Source organism: Aptenodytes patagonicus, chromosome W (assembly GCF_965638725.1).
Source record: "Aptenodytes patagonicus chromosome W, bAptPat1.pri.cur, whole genome shotgun sequence".
NCBI classification, from domain to species: Eukaryota; Metazoa; Chordata; class Aves; order Sphenisciformes; family Spheniscidae; genus Aptenodytes; species Aptenodytes patagonicus.
The window spans coordinates 20223814-20246015 of NC_134981.1; the positions used below are offsets into that span (position 1 = coordinate 20223814).

Genomic DNA, 22202 nt, shown 5'->3' on the forward strand with positions numbered 1-22202 from the left:
GCAATGAACTGGACCTGATGATGTAGTCCTATATCACTGTGATTTTTATATTTATTTTTAGCTGATACTTTGCAAATTAAAAATTGCATCTATAAATATATATACAAATCTATGAATATATATACATCTATACATTGTATATATGTTTATATATAAATATATTAATATATGTTTATATAAATATACATATATATACATCTATAAATATATATACAAATATTACTTGATTGACAGTCCCCTTTGAATTCTTGAAGTAGTGCCTAAAATTAAACTATGGTTTAATAGTTTACGACAAATGGTAAGTAAAAACTATATAGGTAACATTAATGTATCTGCTCATTACAGTGGGGCAGCAAATTACTGCCTGCCAGAGTTCTTCTAGAAACTATTTCTGGTCAATATTTTCATTAGTGATCTGGATATTGGCACAGGAAATACATCTATTAAGCATACATACAACAAGAAACAGGGACTGCAAGCATGTTGGAGGGCAGGAACAGAATTCAAAATGAACTTGACAAACTGGAAAACAAGGTCTGGAAAAATGGGACAAAATTCAGCAAAGACATATGCAAAGTACTACACCTAATCAAGAATAATCTACTGGACAAATTCAGGCTGGAGAACAACTGTCTACAAATTTGGCAGAATCAGTCTGTGAGCTATAGCAGATCACAAGCTGAACATAAGTCAACAATGTCATACAGCCACGGGAAAGACAAGCACCATAATAGGATATGTAAATAGGAGTGCTGTCCTCAGGACACCTAAAAGAATCTTTATTCTCTACTCAGCAGTAAAGCTCTAGCAGGGATATTCCATCTATTTTTCAAGAAGATGAGGATCAGTTAGAAAGACCAGAGTTAAACAGCAAAACTGATCAGTGAAAACACGACCTATGTGAAACAAGGGAAAGAATTGGGCTTGGATGAAAAAAGAAAAAAGTGGGTGGAAGGAAGAGTGGAACACTACAACTTTTCTGCTGTTGCTGTTCTTTACGTTCATAGAGAAAGAAATGCAGGCTTTAAACTGCAGGAAGACAGATGCAGCTTAGACTTCAAGGGGGCAACGAGGATAATGAACCACTAGAACTGACCATGCCCTGGCACTGTGGAGTCTCCTTACTGAAGACCTTCAAAAATAGGTTTAATATCTGCCAGGAAAGATGTGGGCATAGCTGATCCTGCCTTTGCTGAAGACAACCTTACTTTAGGCTCTTTATCTTAGCTTAAGCTCCCTTTTCTCTCAGCTGAAATGCTTTTTTCTAGTCTTCCAATTTCAACTAATTAGTTCGCAACATTTCCTTTTGCCTCCCATCAGGAATAGATTTGGAAAATGGAAAACAGCCATTCTTCCCATTTTTTCTGATCAATTGATCTTGTTACACAACATCTTCTCTGTGCCATCATTGGGACCTCGGGTTTGAAATGAACCAATATTTATTATCTCTTTGTGTGTGATTTGCTGGCTTTAAATTTGTAAACTCCCAATAAGTTATCTTTCATTTACTATTTATCTTAAAAACCAAATCCATATAGCTAACAGTGGCTTCTGGGCAGCTTCTCGAGCTTAGCCTGCTTAGGTGTCTTTTTGTAAACAGCATGTACTCCTTGTAGGCAGGAAAAAGCAGGGAAAGGGCAGTCTGTCACTTCCTGAGGGTGACAGAAGGTGGGGAGTAAGCCACTAGACCCTGGAAGAGATCAGAAAAGAAAGATTACTGGAAGAATACAATTAGGAGAGGAAAGATGGGATTTAGAAAAGTATTGACCCTGCCTAGAATTAAGGAAGAAAAAGGAACAGAGGGATCTAAAGTTTACTCCTATATTAATTAATGCAGCATTTTTCTTCCTTGTTGGAGCCGCGGAAAAGATATCTTCACCTCTTCCATTCTTCTGTCCCCTTGGGGATATCAGCTGTTTGTTTCTCTCATTCTCTCCTATAGCCTCAAGGAAAGTCTCCTGCCTGAATGAGAAATCCCTGGCTCCTGATAGCAGCAGACTGATGAAGCACCCAGAAGAGCACAAACCTAGAAAGTTTTCCTTATTTTGAAGCCCACATGTCTGAAATGAAAAGAAACTCATGTGTTTACCCCCAGTTACTGGTGTTTCTCTTCTTTTGTCTCTATAAATAAAGAAGTGGGGAGAAAAAGTTTAAGTCATTAGCTCAAGAGCACAAAGGGTTTCAGCATCAGAGCTAGGAGCAGCATTTCCAGCTTCTCAGATGTTTCACAAGTCATCCCTCTATAAGCTGGTGTTCCTTTCTCCAGTCTATTAAGAATATTTTAGCACCAAACCACAAATTTATATCCAGTGAGAAGCTGTGTTTACAAGAAACAAAGAAAACCATGGGAACCAAGATGACATATCAGTATACTATAATTTTCATGGCTACATCAAAAGAAAGCTTCCTTCTTTCACTGAATAGTAACAAATCTCCACTCTATCAGCACAGTCATAATATTTCCGCCAATTGTACAAAATGTAACACAGACTATATGTTTTAATATGTTTAATCCTCAGCAGCTGCCATCTAGACAGCCAAACTTTCCCAAAAGTCAATGACAGACACTTTGCTCTAAGAGAAAGGTCTGCTCTGTGTAGCCACTGTGAGACAGAAGGGTAAAATATTTAATCAGGGAACTGCTGGGGACAGGATATGTTCCATATAGCTCCATCCAGTGTGCAACTTAGAGCCATTCTTTGGCTGCTTTGCATTATACTACCTTATCACAACCCCAGAGGGATTGCCATTTCCCGGCTTTCTTAAAAGACCCATTCACGAAGAGCAGAGAGGAACTTTTCACAAGACAAAGATTTGTTCACTAGAGAAACTACTAATTGCACTTAGAATCATAGAATCATAGAATCATTGAGGTTGGAAAAGACCTCTAAGATCATCGAGTCCAACCATCAACCCAACACCACCATGCCCACTAAACCATGTCCTTAAGCGCCTCATCTACACGTCTTTTAAATAGCTCCAGGGATGGGGACTCCACCACTTCCCTGGGCAGCCTGTTCCAATGTTTAACCACTCTTTCAGTAAAGAAATTTTTCCTCACATCCAATCTAAACCTCCCCTGGCGCAACTTGAGGCCATTTCCTCTCATCCTATCGCTAGTTACTTGGGAGAAGAGACCGACACCCACCTCGCTACAACCTCCTTTCAGGTAGTTGTAGAGCGCAATAAGGTCTCCCCTCAGCCTCCTTTTCTCCAGGCTAAACAACCCCAGTTCCCTCAGCCGCTCCTCATAAGACTTGTTCTCCAGACCCCTCACCAGCCTCGTTGCCCTTCTCTGGACACGCTCCAGCACCTCAATGTCCTTCTTGTAGTGAGGGGCCCAAAACTGAACACAGTATTCGAGGTGCGGCCTCACCAGGGCCGAGTACAGGGGCACGATCACTTCCCTACTCCTACTGGCCACACTATTTCTGATACAGGCCAGGATGCCATTGGCCTTCTTGGCCGCCTGGGCACACTGCCGGCTCATGTTCAGCCGGCTGTCAACCAACACCCCCAGGTCCTTTTCCAACAGGCAGCTTTCCAGCCACTCTGCCCCAAGCCTGTAGCGCTGCATGGGGTTGTTGTGGCCGAAGTGCAGGACCCGGCACTTGGCCTTGTTGAACCTCATACAATTGGTCTGGGCCCATCGATCCAGCCTGTCCAGGTCCCTCTGCAGAGCCTTCCTACCCTCGAGCAGATCAACACTCCCGCCCAACTTGGTGTCATCTGCAAACTTCCTGAGGGTGCACTCGATCCCCTCATCCAGATCATCGATAAAGGTATTGAACAAGACCGGCCCCAAAACTGAGCCCTGGGGAACACCGCTCGTGACCGGCCGCCAACTGGATTGAACTCCATTCACCGCAACTCTCTGGGCCTGGCCGTCCAGCCATTTTTTTACCCAGCAAAGAGTACACCTGTCTTCAAGGGTGTATTGGGACCCTTGCAGAAGACATTGTATTCAAGGAGTTAGTGATCTTGAAAAAGCCATGTCTGCTGTATTGGGCCTTGTACTTAGGGCTTGAGAAGCCCGTATGTTAGCATGAGTAGCCATTGTAAGGGAATCTGCTGGAATACCCAGTGCAGGCCTCTGCTGCACACTGGTGGATGTTGTGATAGAGATAATATTCCAACCTGTCAGGAAGCTTCCTATTAGCTGAACAGTTTACTGATATAATCTGTAACTTATAATATCTTTGGGAAAGGTAAACTGTATGGGGATCAAGGGGTGGAATGTATTGATCCTGACTGAGAAACCATTGCACATTTAAGAGTTAGTGACCCACATAAATTAACCTGAGTAGGCCCAGGCCTGTGTTGTGCTGCACAAATTCCTTGGTCGCAAGATAAACTCAGCCAGCTCATTCTAACAGAGGAGCCTGCAGGCAGTTCCCACTTGGTATTGGCGATTAGCCACCTGTGTGTCCTTGTCTTTAAAAGTGCAGCAAGAAGTTTTCAAGTGAACATCCTTTATGAATAGAGTTGTTTTCTTGTAAGGAAATTATATAATAGCTCAAATGGCCACAAAGGAGGAACCCCTCTCCATGAACAGGATCTGTGGAGCGTGCCATGGGAAAATCCATCTGGGGTCTGTCCGATGCTACACGAACACAGGGTTCCCAGCATCTGAAGGGAAGTTCAGATTTACTCGCTATCTATATTCCTCTTCTTATTCTGTCTTCTTAAAACAGCTATTTTATGTAGGCATTTGTTGTCAGGCCTTTCTTATTGAGATCCAGAAAGAACCCTGCACCGTCTCTCTCTCTTTCTCACCTCACACACATACACACCCCCCATGCCCATTGCAGAACGAAGGGTAGGCCAGACATGCCTGAAATAGATGGGGAAGAAAAAGATTACATCTATGCATTTAAGCCATGACTTTACATGTTTACACTATTCAAAAGCCCAATCGAAGAGAGGAGGTGTTGGGACTGATTACAGAATCACAAAATGGTTGAGGTTGGAAGGGACCTTTGGAAGTCATCTGGTCCAACCCCCTTGCTCAAGCAGGGCCACCTAGAGCAGGTTGCTCAGGACCATGTCCAGACGGCTTTTGAATATCTCCAAGGAGGGAGACTCCACAACCTCTCTGGGCAACTTGTTCCAGTGCTCAGTCACCCTCACGGTAAAGAAGTGTTTCCTGATGTTCAGCTGGAACCTCCTGTGTTTCAGCTTGTGCCCATTGCCTCTTGTCCTGTCACTGGGCACCACTGAAAAGAGCCTGCCTCCATCTTTTTTTACCTTGATGATGAAGAATCCGATTAGCCTTTTTCTTTCTGTCTTAAGAACTATAACCTCTATTATATAAAATATAAATATAAATAATAATAATAAATATAATAACAATAAATATAAATATCACCGTTACACTCTGTCCCTTTCGTGAGGCAATGGGCAACACAGGAGATGGGTCAGTGCATTGTGGTTCCTCCACCAGTAGCAGTTCCTCCACCACCCTTTCTTAAATATATTGTTGTAGAATCGAATCTAATTGATTCAGAGGTCACAAACTCCTCTGACTGGTTCAGTTACGGCACACAGTGGGTCCACTGCTGAGCCAGCCAGAACCAGCTGTGACTGGTACGGGGCAGTCAGTCCCTGACCTCCTCCCACAGAGGCCAGCTCTGCAGGGTCCCCTCCCCACTACCAAAACCTTGCCCAATATGTCCAATACATTCCACCCCTCCTCACCTCTGCGAGACATATTTAAGAACTGTCATTTGACTATACATTCATTACAACCCCTACCTTTAGCATCATCACAATCTTAACACACATGTTGTATTGGGTTTGCGTGGCAAGGTTTTGGTAGCGGGGGGGCTACAGGAGTTGCTTCTGTGAGAAGCTGCTAGAAGCTTCCCCTATGTCCGATAGAGCCAATGCCAGCCAGCTCCAAGACGGACCCGCCGCTGGCCAAGGCCGAGCCAATCAGCGACAGTGGTAGCTCCTCTGTGATAACATATTTAAGAAGGGGGGGGAAAAAACTGCGCAACACCAGCAGTAGTCAGAAGAGAGGAGTGAGAAAATGTGAGAGAAACAACCCTGCAGACACCAAGGTCAGTGAAGAAGGAGGGGGAGGAGGTGCTCCAGGCGCCGGAGCAGAGATTCCCCTGCAGCCCGTGGTGAAGACCATGGTGAAGCAGGCTGTCCCCCTGCAGCCTGCGGAGGTCCACAGTGGAGCAGATATCCACCTGCAGCCCAGGGAGGACCCCACACCAGAGCAGGTGGCTGCGCCCGAAGGAGGCTGTGACCCCCGTGGGAAGCCCACGCTGGAGCAGGCTTGCTGGCAGGACTTGTGACCCCGTGGGGGACCCACACTGGAGCAGTCTGTTCCTGAAGGACTGCACCCCGTGGAAAGGATCCACGCTGGAGCAGTTCGTGAAGAACTGCAGCCCGTGGGAAGGACCCACGTTGGAGAAGTTCGTGAAGGACTGTTTCCCATGGGTGAGACCCCACACTGGAGAAGGGGAAGAGTGTGAGGAGTCCTCCCCCTGAGGAGGAAGGAGTGGCAGAGACAACGTGTGATGAACTGACCGCAACCCCCATTCCCCATCCCCCTGTGCCGCTGGGGGGGAGGAGGTAGAGAGAATTGGGAGTAAAGTTGAGCCTGGGAAGAAGGGAGGGGTGGGGGGAAGGTGTTTTAAGATTTAGTTTTAATTTTCTCATTACCCTACTCTGATTTGATTGGCAATAAATTAAATTAATTTCCCCAAGCCGAGTCTGTTTTGCCCGTGATGGTAATTGCTGAATGATCTCTCCCTGTCCTTTTCTCAACCCACAAGTTTTTCATTATATTTTCTCCCCTGTCCTGTTGAGGAGGGGGAGTGTTAGAGCGGCTTTGGTGGGCACCTGGCATCCAGCCAGGGTCAACCTACCACACGTGTTATAAACTTTACCCTTCCTCCTAGACAATAAGGATGGATATGCTAAGAAGGTGTACATACACTCAATGAAACTCCACCACTCACCCCTACAAAGCACCAAAACCAAGAGGGTTACAACAGTTTAAACATATATACATTACAAAACTCCACCCCTTGTCCCTGTGGACTAGGATATAGGGTTTAACCATATAATACCCCCCCTTGTCCATGCAAAACAAAAAACCAAGGAAGTTATAACACTTTGAGCATCTATTCATTACAAACTCCACCTCTTGTCTCTACAAAACACATCCAAGTACATTATTAGCCGTTTGAATATTCATCTATTACAAATTCCACACTTTGTCCCTCCACAGGGGTTGTTCCTTTGCAAGGAACAGCAGGATCGATCTATTGCTCCACAAATCCCTCCACCAGCTGATTCCAAAGCCTTCCTCCATTGTGCAGGGCACTATTCACAAGTGGCATATGCCCAAACTCCCCAGGACTCTGTTTGCTTGAGCCATCAATTGTATCCCACCAGCTCTGGTTTCCCAGCATTGCCATAGCAGAGGCATCTCTCTGGGGCAGCAGCTGTAGGCCTCCCTCATTTTTTTAATTTCACTTTGAGTGAAGAACTGTTGAGTGGTCACACTCTGGGGAGTGGTGCTTCCAGTAACTGGGGTGGTCTGAATGGGCTCCATTTTTAATTCGGAGTCACAGAATCACAGAATGGTTGTGGTTGGAAGAGACCTCTGGAGGTCATCTGGTCCAACCTCCCTGCTCAAGCAGGGCCACCTAGAGCCAGTTGGCCAGGACTATGTCCAGACAGCTTTTGAATATCTCCAAGGAGGGAGACTCCACAACCTCTCTGGGCAACCTGTTCCAGTGCTCAGTCACCCTCACGGTAAAGAAGTGTTTCCTGATGTTCAGCTGGAACCTCCTGTGTTTCAGCTTGTGCCCATTGCCTCTTGTCCTGTCACTGGGCACCACTGAAAAGAACCTGCCTCCATCTTTTTTACACCCTCCCTTCAGGTATTTATATACATTGATGAGATCCTCCCTGAGCCTTCTCTTCTCCAGGCTGAACAGTCCCAGCTCTCTCAGCCTTTCCTCATAGGAGAGATGCTCCAGTCCCTTCATCATCTTTGTGGCCCTTTGCTGGACTCTCTCCAGTATGTCCATGTCTCTCTTGTACTGGGGAGCCCAGAACTGGACACAGGACTCCACGTGTGGCCTCACCAGTGCTGAGGAGAGGGGAAGGATCACCTCCCTCAACCTGCTGGCAATACTTTGCCTAATGCAGCCCAGGATAACATTGGCCCTCTTTGCTGCAAGGGCACATTGCTGGCTCACGTTCAAGCTGGTGCCTACCAGGACCCCCAGGTCCTTTTCTGCAAAGCTGCTTTCCAGCTGGGCGGCCCCCAGTATATATTGGTGCATGGGGTTGTTCCTCCCCAGGTGCAGGACTTGGCACTTCTCCTTGTTGAACTGCATCAGGTTCCTGTCAGCCCATTTCTCCAGCCTGTCCAGGTCCCTCTGAATGGCAACACGATCCTCTGGTGTATCAGCCACTCCTCCCAGTTCTGTGTCATCAGCAAACTTGCTGAGGATATGCTCTGCCCCATCATCCGGATCATTAATGAAGATGTTGAACAAGATCAGACCCAGTATTGACCCCTGGGGTACACCGCTAGTTACTGGCCTTCAACTAGACTTCGTGCCACTGATCACCACCCTCTGGGCCTTGCCATTCAGCCAGTTTTCAACCCACCTCACCATCTGCTTATCCATACAGCTTGTCTATGAGGACCTTGTGGGAGATTGTGCTGAAGGCCTTACTGAAGTCCAGCTAGACAATGTCCACTGCTGTCCCCTCATCTACCAGGCCAGTCACTTCATTGTAGAAGTTTATCAAGTTGGTCAAGCATGACTTCCCCTTGGTGAAGCCGCAAACAGCCCAAAAGAAAAATTACCCAGAGAGAGATGTTAGACAGGACTAGACCCAATATTGACTCCTGGGGTACACCGCTAGTTACTGGCCTCCAAATTCTTTTGTAGCTTATACTGACTGATGCTTCATTGTGTTTGCTCCATTAGCTTTAATGCAGCTGTGGTTATGTTACTGATATTATCAGTAACTAAGTACTCAAGCTTCAAGTCATGGGAAAGGCCTTTAATAGACCTTAAATGAAGGCCTATTGATTTGAGTGTCAGCTCAAGCAGGCCCTACTGTTCAAATCAGAAGTTCCAAACTGGTGGCACTAACTAGAGCAATCAAATTCACAGACTTTCAGAAGGATATCCCACCCACTTGTCTCAGTTGATAAGGCGATCTACTGCCTCAATTTTTGTGATACCTAACTTTCATTCAGTCCTATGGGGAAAAGAGTCTTTGAACAGAAATTGAATAACAGTTGATATAATGATAGGTCTAAGTTGCTGCCCTTTGCTTTTCCAAGCCATACATGAAGAAAATGAATGATAGTCTCACTAGATTCACTGTAAGCATTCAAATATCTGTGAAGGACAACCAAACTTCTATGTCTACTATCAATTTCACATTGGCAATGGTAAGGAAAAAACAGGATAAATGAGCAGTACATTGGGGCAATTCATAGGAAACAAGAACCAGAATATGGAGCCTGAAGTACAGAGTAACAGAGAATTCTTTTTCTTTTGTGCCATATCTCCAAAAACTTCACGGAAAACTCCTTTTTTCAATAAGCAGAGAAGCTAAAGCTTCAAATCTCTGGGTAGTTGTAACAAGGGATGGAGACCACAAGGAGAATTTAAGAGCAACAGGAGCTTACCAGAAGCTGTGAGTTGCAGGAGAACTCAGTTACTCAGCAGCAGGTGATCTCTAGGCCTCCTTTAACATACCTTTCATCCATCTATTTCTGACTGACTGGTCCAATTATTCAGCTAGGTTTTGTAGCTTTCCTGACATCATCCATCATGGCGATGAAAATGGGCTTACAGATATTTCAAGGCTCAACCGGATATTATTTTACTGGAAATCACATGAGCACCAAAAGGGAGGGCTAAATTCTGTCTATTACCAGGAACGCACCAAATAACAAAAACTGAGAGAAGGGATTTTGGCTGATGTTTACAATTCACAGCCTTCTGTATCTACCATCTTGTCTCCACTGACCAACTTAATGTATATTTCAATGTCATTTCTCCACAAACACAACCCAAATATTGCCTACTCTTAACTGCCTTACTCCTACACTATCCTAATATATCTCTCTCATGGCTTCTTGTATCTCCACTCATTCAAAACTGACAAGCTAGCTGGTAAGAATAACACCTACAACCTTCCCCTCTTTTCCACTGTTCCCTTCAGCTCTAATCATGCAATTAAGTATGTTGTCAGAATCCTCCAGGTTTGCAACTTTGCAATTGTCCCTACCTGACTTCCATTTTTTATACACAATTTCATTAACTTTTATCTAGAATATTTTAATTCCTTTATTTTTCTGGGTCATTTGTACTGAGTCAGTTCTTTGGGTTGGCTGTAGTGGGACCTGGATTTTGATTTTTGCACTTTCTTCTTAAATATGAGCTCTCAAATTTAATTTAATCAGAAATATTATGCTTAATGCGCTACACTTTTTGTCATCTATTTCAGATTATTTAGGGATGTGTACTTTTATGAGATTTGCAATTACCTTCTTCAAGCAAAAGCAAACAGCTTAGCTCTTACTGACATATTCAGCTTTAATCAAATGTTTCAGCTTAACTGGAAGAGGTGTTATCTGCAAAGCCAAAGTTTAACTACCTGACCATAGCTGCTACAATATGCAGACATTAAGCATGGGAAGTCCTGCCTCTAACAGAATTCTGCTTACTGGTTATCTCTTTTTTAGTGTTTTGATACTGTATTCAGATAAAAAAAAGTCTTTCAACATCTTACACTCAAGTACAGATTTTTAAATTATTTCCAATTTTCTCTCAGTAATAAACAGCCAATTCTTGCTCCTTCTTATAGATTCTTTTGCATTTCCTGTTTTGGTTATGAGTCAAATAACGCCCTGCTTTTTCAAATCTATGCAAAAAGCCTGTTGTAGCCAAATCCTATTCATCAGTCCTGACTCTTCCTAGCTTCTTTTCTCTAAAATGCAACTACCTTATTCCTCTTCACTCATCTCTAACAAGTGATATACTCTACATACATTTGATAAGCTTCACAAAAAAGGATACACATTTTTTGTACATTTTAGGAAATACAGTTATAATTATTTTATGTGGGCTTTGAACCATAATTTATATGTTAAACCATGTATGGTCAGATCATAGACATTCTGATTATCTTATGCACTCTGAATTCTTAAATTCTAAGTCCTATCTAGTGACCAGGTCAGTCTGATAAAATTGTATAAGGATAGGGTAGGAGTAAAAGAAGAACAGATTCACTACAAACATCAGAATTCCCACCAACATACTAATGAACATGCTAAGAAATACCATCTGGAGATGATTTTGCTAGGAATGATCAGAAACTAAAACTGGCCATCCTAAAAAAATACCCATGAAAGGAAATTGAGTAAGACTGTGCAAGTGTATAAGACTTAAGACAAATAACTGTACAACAGTAGAGCTCTGAGCTCTACATTGGCAGGACAGAATGAAATCTAGCACTCCAAATCCAAATTATGTACAGGAAGCTCTGTGGAATTTCTTCGCGTATGCCCACTGCCTGCTTCTTGTGCTTTAAGGCTCGTAACAGCCAGAAGACTAGAATTCACCCATCAGTCTAGTTCACATTATTACTACAGTTTTCCTTCTCATGCATGCATCATTTAACATTCTTACATTTCTGTTCTACTTGCATTCTCCCTATCTGCATAACTAAATAACAGTATTGACTCCCTTCACATATGCCTTCTTTTCATCTGTATACCTAGTAATGTATTTTTCAGTCGTTCATTATTCAGTCTCTATTTTCTCTCATTCCTATCTGTACACCTGATCAGTAATGTATCTATTATTAATATGTCATAGGTGGGTACATGGCACTTCACTGACACATAAGAAGACAGTAGTAGCTTACTACATTCTTTCCTTAATCCAACAGGAGATTTGGATGTGCTAGGTATAAAAAAGCAGGCCCTGAATTAGCCAGCTGGCCTAGCAAAAGACAAAAGGGGAAGAAGTGAATCCTCCAACCAGCTAACTTTTGCTTATTTCAGCATTGTAAAGGCCCAGATAGGAATATACAAAAAAAACCTTGAGCAAAAGACATGTATAAGAAAAAAATAAAACACATCAATGCAAAAAACTTTACTCTTGGATTCCTTCATTTTATAAAAATGACAATTTCCAGATGTGGATTCAATTTTGACACAGAAACTTCCTCCTGAATTTTTGTGCCTCCAAATGGGAATAGCCTTGCCTACCTGCACAAGTGCTCCAAGAGGGAAGCTAGTACTCAGTCTTTATACACCATGTTTTGTACTGCCTCAATGTCATTTTCCAGCTTTTCTTATGTAAAATATTTATATTAAATAAACTGCACAACTGTCTCATTCAGGTGTGCAATAATTTGGAACGGTTGAGATACATGCTTCAAACTTTTGAGTCAATGACAGTATGTGAGAACTCATTTTACCACACAAATAACAACCGGGTAAGTGTCACTTTGATGATCTGTGCTTGGATATTTGCACACAAGCATGCAACAGACTTGTTAGATTTTTTAGGCATTCAGCTTTATAAGCCCCGCATATGTGGCTCACATTTTGAGGCCAATTGTCAGGAAAGCCTAGGATACTGTGGCAGAAAATGTGTCAGAAAAAAGAGATCCTATGTTTTTAACAGCAACTGTGCCTAGGCTATAGCAGCACAGAATTTTTCGGTGTGATTGGATCCAGTGAGAACCAGGCGTTTCCTCACTTGTAGTTCCTGGATCTGTCTGGATCCAAGAATTTTCTCACAGACTGTTTTCTGGATCTAGCTAGTTTCAGGTGTTTTCTAGCTAAACATCTGTGGACTCTTCGGAGTTACATGTATACCTAACTGACCAGTTAGGTGTCACCTAACTGATCAGGCAGAGATCAAGGAAGTTCTGCATAATTCTACTTTAAGAGCACTGGCATCCAAGAGCTGACTTCTTTTCCCTCATTTCACAACAAAGCCAGCAGAAAGCGGTGGCTATTGGACTGTGGAACAGAAACATGGGGGCCATGACAGAGCACGGGCCCTGCCAGGGAGGCTGGCCAGGTCTGACCTTCAGGGTAGACCCACAAAGGTTCCTTCCAAGCCGCAGTGCCCCGGCCCCCTTCTTCATGTTCCCCCTTTCCAGTGGGACCCCTGCTTCCGTGTGCCCCCAGGCTCGCCGCGGGTTGTAGCGGCCGGCGCACGCCCGGAAGCAGCTCCAGGGCACCAGGGCCATCCTTGTCACCTTTCCCTTCCGCACGCCCTGCCAAAAGGGGGGTCGAGATACCACCCGCGCCGGGCGGGCGGACGGCCGCAGCTGCCACGTCCTGGCTCCCGGGGACACCACACGCTCGATAAAAGGCGAACCTCCTCTTTTATTTTGATGAAGGGGAGGGGCGGGGGGCGGTGCCGCGGAACTAGCGCGAGGAGGCAAGCAGAGCCCCGGCAGGGCCTCCCGGCCACCACCACCACCCCCGGCCTGCGAACGGCTCCGCAGCTCGCGCCCCGCTCCGCACCTGGCTGCGGAGGAGGCACTGCGACTGCAGAAGCTGACTCGATCCGGCGCAGCTCCTTTATACTTGTCCCCACGCATCACTTCTTCCAGTCGCCCGGCCCCGCAGCGGGAGGCCGGGGCGGCAGAGGGCTTTCCGGGCCTCCCCGCGGCGGCGGGGCCTGCGGCGGGGTTGGGGCGACGCCGGGGCCGGGGAGCCCGCCCTGCAGCTGCCCGTCCCCTGCCCCGGCGGCGCGGAGTGGCAGCGGGAGCCGCGAGGCGGGTAGCAGACCCCGCCGGCTGGCTGCGCCGCCGCCGCCTACTCGGAAGTAGTTGGAAGGAGGGTTACCTGTCCTATATTGACGTATCCGTATTTGCTAGCTATCCTGTTGGCCTCCGGTAGCCCCCCAGTTATCCGCACAGCCCAGTGGTTGGTGTACAGGCGCGTCCTGCAGGCGGGCAGCAGAAACCCCAGCACCAGGGTGAGCCGGCAGAGAAGGTCCCCGCCGCCTCCACTTCCCCAGCAGCAGCGGCGGTTCCAGTCCATCTTCTCCGCACAGAACCCCCACAAAACTTCTCCTTCCTTCTTCCGAGGCTCACCTCCAGACGAAACCGACGGCAAAGTCCTCCGAAGTTACCCCGAGGAGGAAACTAGGAAGAGCTTGGAATAGTGCATTGAACTGTCTGGGGGTTAAATTATGAAGGGTTGGGAATAATGATTATGATCAGCAATTATGATTATTGCTCTCTCCTCCTCCCTCTGCTCTTCAGGGATTAATTAAATTGCTTAACTTGCTTGGAAAGCTTTTCTCACGGTTTCTGAGCTCCAGTCTTCTCCCTCTGTCCCCAGCTACATGGAAAGTCTTCTCTGTGGGGAGGAGGGTTCCTTCTCTCCCCTCTCTGCTCTTCCCTCCTCTGTCAGATTTCCCCCTTCTAGTGATCTTCTGTCTCCTTTCCTGCTTCTCGCTTTTCCTCTCCTTCCCTCTCCCCCTCTTGCCCGGAGTCCCGGAGCAGCGCAGCAGCAGCAGCAGGCAGTGTGTCGGCAGCTGAGCGCCTCAGTTCAGTCAGGCTCGGTCACCTCCCTCTCTCCTCCCTCTCTCCTCCTCCCGCCTTCCCTCCTTCCCGCCGCCCGGCAGCGCCGAGGGCCAGGGGAAATGGCAGTCGCGCCGGCCCTGTGCCCTGCCGCCCCCTTTCGCTCTCTTCCGTGCAACGAGCGCCCGGAGCTACCGCCGGCCCCAGACACCGGAGTCCCTGCGCCCAAGGGCAGGGAATCTGCTGAGACTGTGGGAGCCATGCGTGAGGTACGAGGCCTGCAGCATCTCCTTTGTGCCCCCTCAGGGTCCTGGAGCCAAGGAGGTGCTTAGGGATGTGCCTGTGCAGCCCCTGCACGGTGAGGCCCACCTCGATGATGTTTGGGTGCTACAGGTATGAATCCAAATATTAAACAGAAACAAGAGCAACCTTGAAGCTGCCTCTCAAACCTTTGCCGACTATGCCTCCTAGTTTCTCACAAGATTATCCTTGGGCATCCTGATCATCATTTTACAAATATAATTTGATTTTATTTAGTGTTAAAATGTCCTCCAAAGTTCATGCATTACCACTGCATTTAAAGAAAAAAGGTGATGGCAGTGCACATTGTTCAATATTTCAGTAGAGGAGCAGCAGTCTCGCTGAGGAAGAGTACACCAGTACACCATCCACTTTCCCTGGCAGCTCATCCCTGTCCCTGTGTTGTGTTTCCACAAATCATGCAGGCATGTTGTGAAATGCTTCAGTCAACTGAATGCATATTTGTTACCGTAAGTCAGCAAATTAAAAACTCTCTAAGACTCAATTTGGAGTTTTAGAAAGCAGGCATTCTTTATTGCGGCACCGGGCGCACAGGGCATCGCTCCACCTAGTGTGTGCACCGGGCTGCTCAACTATAGGAGTTATGTACAATCAGAATATACATATTCATTAGATTTCCGAGAAATGATTAGCATATTCATGTTACTTCCTGGAACTCATTAACATATGTAAAAGTCTTTAACACATGCGCTCTTATGTTCATTGGTGGTCTTTCAGGGTCCTCTGGTGGTCGTCGATAGTCTTCCTCACCGTGTCCGCTAATTGAACTCAGTCTTTTCGCCTAGTTGCACTAGCTGATTTCAGCATAACTTCCTTATCTATTCCACCCCTGTACACAGAGCTTCAAGGATTCCTTTTATCTATGGAATGTCCAGTCTACGGAACATTTAGCTACTTTGTTTTGACAAAGACAACCATATGTCTCCTTAGTATTTCTTTATATTCGGTATCAAACCCTCCTTTTCTTTTGAGGATTCATAGCTAGCAAGCTACAATCCTCACTTCATTAAGAGATTTAACAAAGTTCAGTGGTAAATGGGACAGTGCATAAAGGGCAGAGTATATTAATAGTATATGCTTCGTTGGGTTATTTGTCTCATCATGTACCAAACCTTTATGTACAGTATAATTATAAGCAGCAAACATATTGAAATTAGAGTTAGCAAAGTTACCACTGGATGAAGCATAAGATTAAACACTCCTGTTGCTGTCGGTGACCATCTGAGAAGAGTTTCCCACCAGTGATGTTCTCCATCTTTCTTCACTCTTTCCAAAATTTGGCGTATTTCTTTCGTATCATGATGAATGGTGATTAGAGTTTTGTGTCCATTATTTCGGACACGTTCTAGCAGTCGACACAGATCATTGTGTTGTAATAGTTTCTTTACCAATGTAAGATTCATTCCGATGGGAGCAGGCAATAAATCTTCACTTAATGTATAATTTGATTGCAACAATTGATAAGATGTACCAGGAGCTTTCAAATTTCAGTGGGTAAAGTGCCCTCTTCTCTTTCTCTTATAATTGCTGTATGTGTAGTTAACAGGATTTGAAATGGTCCTTTCCATTTTTCTTGTAGCGGTTCAGAAGTCCAAGATTTGATGTATACCCAATCGCCAGGCTGGAATGGATGCGCTGGGGAATCAAGACCTATAGATTTGTTTAAAATCACATATTTATTCAGTTCTCGTAAAACTTTCCCGAGGGCAATTAAGTAATTTCTTGCATCACTTTCCCCTTGTATTCGCATCTCTCCTGGCAGTCCAGGTATTTGGTACGGTCGTCCGTACATCAACTCGTACGGGCTGAGATGTTGCCTACCTCGTGGTTGGATTCTAATTCTTAACAAAGCTAGAGGCAAAGCTTGTGTCCAATTCATTGAGGTTTCCTGACATATCTTGCTTAACTGAGTCTTGAGGGTATAATTCATTCTCTCTACTTTACCACTAGATTGAGGCCTATAAGGGGTATGTAAATTCCAATTAATACCTAATAATCTGCTTATTTCAGTAATTACCCTGGCTATAAAATGTGGACCTCTATCTGATGACATCCCTAAAGGTACTCCAAATCTTGGAATTATTTCTTTCAACAATATTTTTACTGCATCTTTCGCCTTATTGGTGCGACATGGAAAGGCCTCAGGCCAACCTGGATATGTATCCACGAGGACCAACAAATACTTTAGCCCTCCTTTTCTTGGCAATTCGGTAAAATCTATTTGCCAATATTCCTCAGGTGCCTGTCCCTCGGCAGTTTTTCCAAACTGAATTTTATTCTGTGTTTTTGGATTGTTCCTACAGCATATTTCACATCTTTGTGTGACTGATTTAATAATTTCTACCATGTTCCTGCTAATAACCGACTTCTGCAAATATTTTAGCAAATTTTCAGTTCCCCAGTGCACAGCGTTGTGTTCTTCCTTTACTAAATTATTCATGAGGGAATGAGGTATGACTACTAGACCTGTAGGTGTAACTGCCCATCCGTCCTCTCGTCTTTCTGGTTGTAAAGTTTTGATTAATTTTAAATCTTGCTTATCATAAATAGGGTTTTTCTGGAGGGAGATTCTCTTCTCTGGCACTATAGCTAGCACTTTCTCCTCTATGTCCTTTTCTGCAGCCCGCTTTGCAGCTAAATCAGCCAGCTTATTTCCTCGCTCCTGAGTGGTTCGTCCTGACTGATGAGCTTTACAATGCATAATGGCGACAGCAGCAGGGGCTTTTATACTTTCTAATAAACTCAAAATTTCTTCCTTATGTTTCACCTCTGTCCCTTGTGCGGACAATAGCCCCCTTTCTTTCCAGATCGTTCCATGCGCATGCACTATTCCAAAAGCATATTTTGAGTCAGTCCAAATATTTACGCGCTTGCCTTTACTTAACTGCAAAGCCCGAGTGAGGGCAATCAATTCAGCCTTTTGGGCAGATGTTTTAGTGGGCAATGCTTGTGCCTCTATCACTGTCTCGACAGTGGTAATCGCATATCCTGATACCCGCTTTCCTTCTTTCATAAAGCTGTTACCGTCCGTGTATAGTTCCCAATCTGGATTCTGCAAGGGAATATCTTTCAAGTCGGGCCTGCTTGAATAGACTTCTTCAGTGGTCTGCAGGCAGTCATGTTCAGGTTTACCTTCTTCTTGTCGAGCTGAGAGGAACATAGCAGGATTAATTACGGCAGTAGTCTTTAAGGTCACATCATCTGGTTCTATTAGTACCACTTGATATTTTAGCATTCTACTAGGAGACAACCAATGTCCACCCTTCTGGTCCAATACTGTAGTTACCATGTGTGGAACATAAACAGTTATCTTCTGTCCCATGGTGAGCTTCTGAGCTTCTTGTATTAACAGTACCGTTGCAGCCACTGCTCGTCTACATTCTCCCAAGCGTTGGGTTAAAACACCTAAGGCCACTGCTCATCTTTCATAAGTGAACAGTTCAAAAGGCTTTTCTAAATTAGGCAGCCCTAAGGCTGGGGCTTTCATCAAGGCCCTTTTAAGTTGAATGTATGCATTCCGACTTTCGTTTGTCCATTGCAGGGGACCTTTCGATGATTTCAGTAACTCATACAAGGGTTTTACCATCAGTCCATAATTAGCTTCTTTCCCTTCATTGCTTAACTGTCTCTGTCCCCTCAGAATTTCAAAGCCTAAATATGTTACAGTTTCTTGTGCAATTTGAGCCTTCCCTTTTGACACTCGATAACCGCTAAGTCCGAGGAAATTTAATAAACTGATTGTCAGTTCCAAGCATTCTTCCCGGGAGTTCCCAGCTAATAGTATGTCATCAACATATTGTAACATTACTCCATTTTTATTGTCTTGTCTCCATAATTCTAACTCTTTTGCTAGTTGATTTCCAAAAATCGTTGGACTATTTTTAAATCCTTGTGGTAATACTCTCCAAGTATACCGAGTCCTTCTTCCTGTCTCAGGGTTTTCCCACTCAAAGGCAAACATTTCCTGACTTCTGGAGTCAAGTGGGATGCAGAAAAAGGCATCTTTTAAATCTAAGACTGTAAACCATCCCTGATCTTCAGTGAGAGCAGTTAATAGTGTGTACGGGTTTACTACCACTGGGTGTATATCCTGGACAATTTGATTCACTGCCCTCAGGTCCTGGACTAACCTAGAAGATTTCCCGTCAGCTTTCTTAACAGGTAAAATTGGAGTATTATATTTATATTCACATTCTCTCAATAACCCATATTCCAAAAACTTCTGTATAATAGGTACCAACCCAAGTTTGGCTTCTAATTTTAAGGGATACCGTTTCAGTCTTACCGGTGCTGATCCTGGTATAATGTCTATCCTTACGGGTTCAGCCCTCCTTGATTTTCCGGGTATTTCTCCTGCCCAGACGACAGGAATCACTGCATCCTCAACTTCAGCCGGGATTTTTCTTTCCACCTGCTCAATTGCCTGCAATAACAATATTGAGGCTGGGACAAATTTAGATTCAGGCATTGACACTTCTACTTCTCCATTTTTGAACTTTATTTCAGCTTCTAATTTTTCTAATAAATCTCGGCCTATTAAAGGTTTTGGTGCACCTGGTAGATACAAAACCTGATGCATTACCCATTGTTTTCCAATTTTAAATTTTAAGGGTTTAAAGAAAGGTCATGTCTCCGGCTTTCCTGTCGCGCCAATAATTCTCACAGTATCATATCCTAACTCATGTTTCTTTGTGTTCAAAACCGAATAGGTGGCCCCTGTATCGACTAAACATTCTATTTCAGTTTCATCTTCCCCCAGCTTAATTTTAACCAGAGGTTCTGCTGGGGAAGATCCCTCCGGTCTTTTTCAGTCTCTTGCCTCTACAGCTAACACAGGAGTGTCTTGTTCCCCAAAATTCTGCAATAATGGGCACTCTCATTTCCAGTGCCCCTTTTTTCTACAATAGACACACTGTGTCTCTCCTATTGCGGACCTTGGGAATCCTCTACCACGTCCTCTTCCTTGATAACCGCCTCTAAATCCTCCCCTGGGTCCTTCTCGAGGACCATAAGTTCCTCCTAGTACCGCAATTAGTCCAGCATTTCCCTTTTCTTTCTGCTGATCTCTGTTCCTATAAATCACCCAAGCCACATCCAACAATTTTCCTGGGTCCCTGGCATCTGCTCCTTGTAATCTCTGCAGCTTTCTTTGGATATCATCAGCAGACTGCCCGATAAACAAAGTTGCTAATTGATTCTTCCCTTCCTCTGATTCAGGATGCAGAGTGGTATACTTCCAAGTAGCTTCTTTCAATTTATTTAGGAAATCGGTGGGAGACTCCTTTCTGTCCTGCTTAATCTCGTATAATTTTGACCAATTTATCGCTTTTGGTATAGCATTTCTTATACCAAACAGAACCCACCTCTGATATTGCGTTAATAACAATTTCTGCCCATTATCATTAGGGTCCCAGCCAGGATCCGCCGAGGGAAAATGATGCTCCAATTGTCCTTGTAATATCCCTGCCGCTATTTGGGCTTCAACCTGAGTCCTTGCCGTCTTACGAATCATCTCCCTCTCTGTACTATCAAACAGTACTTGCATGATAACTTCAATATCTTTCCAATCTGGATCCTGAGTTTTTATCATCATTTCAAAAGCACTAGCCACTCGATCGGAATCATCCCTGTAACTACCGGCAGCTATTTTCCAATTATTTAAATCTGTAATCGAAAAAGGCACTTTCACTACAACCGGACCATCATTCCCTACTGCTTGTCTCAACGGAGCTTGCAACGCAGTTCCCCGTCGATTACAAGTTCTCCTTGCCACCGGCGTGGCCCCTGCAGCATCTCTCTCGGACTCATCGTCCAATCCACCCTCTGCCCCAAAGGGCTCAAGTTCATGATTCTGAGGCCTCTGCCTCAACCCTGGAGCCACTAACATCCCTAAATCCTCTTCCTGCTCATTCTGGGTCAACTTCAAACATCTCTGTCCAATACTGCATGCCGAACAACACCTCTTTAACCCTTTCCCTTTTTCTCTCTCTCGCTTCTCCTTTTCCAATGCCAATACCAGAGGATCAGTTGGGGCCAAATTGATTCCACACTCCTTTTACCACTCCGGATGCTGCCTTAATGTGAAGAACATATCAGCGTACAATACCTCATCCCATTTTCCTTCTCTCCTTAGAAACAGCATTAGTTGTAACAGAGTATTATAATTCAAAGTACCATTCCTTGGCGACTTTTCTCCATCTTCTAGTTTGTATAGTGGCCACCATTGATTACAATACTTAATTAGATCGTCCCTTTTTGCGACCCCACCAGAAGATCCTGCAATTTGTTTCCAATGCTTTAAAATACAACCCAAGGGTGATTTCTTTAAGATTCCCCCACCCGTGGATGATCCGGCGGATGATCCGGTGCCCATTTTATATACAGGGAATCACACACACAAACAAGTCTTTCATACAACAACAACAACAATATAAATAACTACAAATAAATACTTTCAGTAATAGAATCACACACAGAGACGAGCCTTTTGTACAGCAACAATAATACAAATAACTAATTACTATATCAGACAAATACAATAATAGACAAGTATTTACAATAATTGTTACCGCGGTTGCTCTTGATGTTTATCTTGAGCGGGGACTCTAACCCCTTCCAAATGGGGACTCTAACCCCTACCCGGGTCTTAAACCCAACCCTGCGGAGCTTTCGCTGCGTCTGACAGGCAGGTAGCAGGGACTCTAACCCCTAGTGGGGACTCTAACCCCTTCTAGTGAGCATTCTAACCCCTTCTAAAATTTCCAAAAGAATGCCTTATTACTCACAAAACAGTGTTCTTCGCTCAGGGGCTCTTCGGTCCGGGGATCGGGAGAAGTCCTCTCTGAGAATCCCTCGGTGCCGGCTGAGGTTCCGCGATCCCAGGATCCGTCAAGGCTCAAGAGCAGTGTCCCATCTGGGTCGCCAAAACTGTTACCGTAAGTCGGCAGATTAAAAACTCTCTAAGACTCAATTTGGAGTTTTAGAAAGCAGGCATTCTTTATTGCAGCGCCGGGCACACAGGGCATCACTCCACCTAGTGTGCGCACCGGGCTGCTCAACTATGGGAGTTATGTACAATCAGAATATACATATTCATTAGATTTCCAAGAAATGATTAGCATATTCATGTTACTTCCTGGAACTCATTAACATATGTAAAAGTCTTTAACACATGCGCTCTTATGTTCATTGGTGGTCTTTCAGGGTCCTCTGGTGGTCGTCGATAGTCTTCCTCACCGTGTCCGCTAATTGAACTCAGTCTTTTCGCCTAGTTGCAGTAGCTGATTTCAGCATAACTTCCTTATCTATTCCACCCCTGTACACAG

At 44.7% G+C, this 22202-nt stretch overlaps 1 protein-coding gene across 1 annotated transcript in view; it reads right to left on the reverse strand.

Moving 5' to 3' along the window:
• The window catches only part of LOC143172146 (proprotein convertase subtilisin/kexin type 5-like), a 276611-nt gene extending 262105 nt beyond the window's left edge, over positions 1 to 14506 (reverse strand). The window contains exon 1 of the mRNA XM_076361408.1: positions 13874 to 14506. Coding sequence (XP_076217523.1) covers positions 13874 to 14071 — 198 coding nt within the window. The 5' untranslated portion in view covers positions 14072 to 14506. The remainder of the gene's footprint in view (positions 1 to 13873) is intronic.
• Positions 14507 to 22202: the final 7696 nt, after the last annotated feature.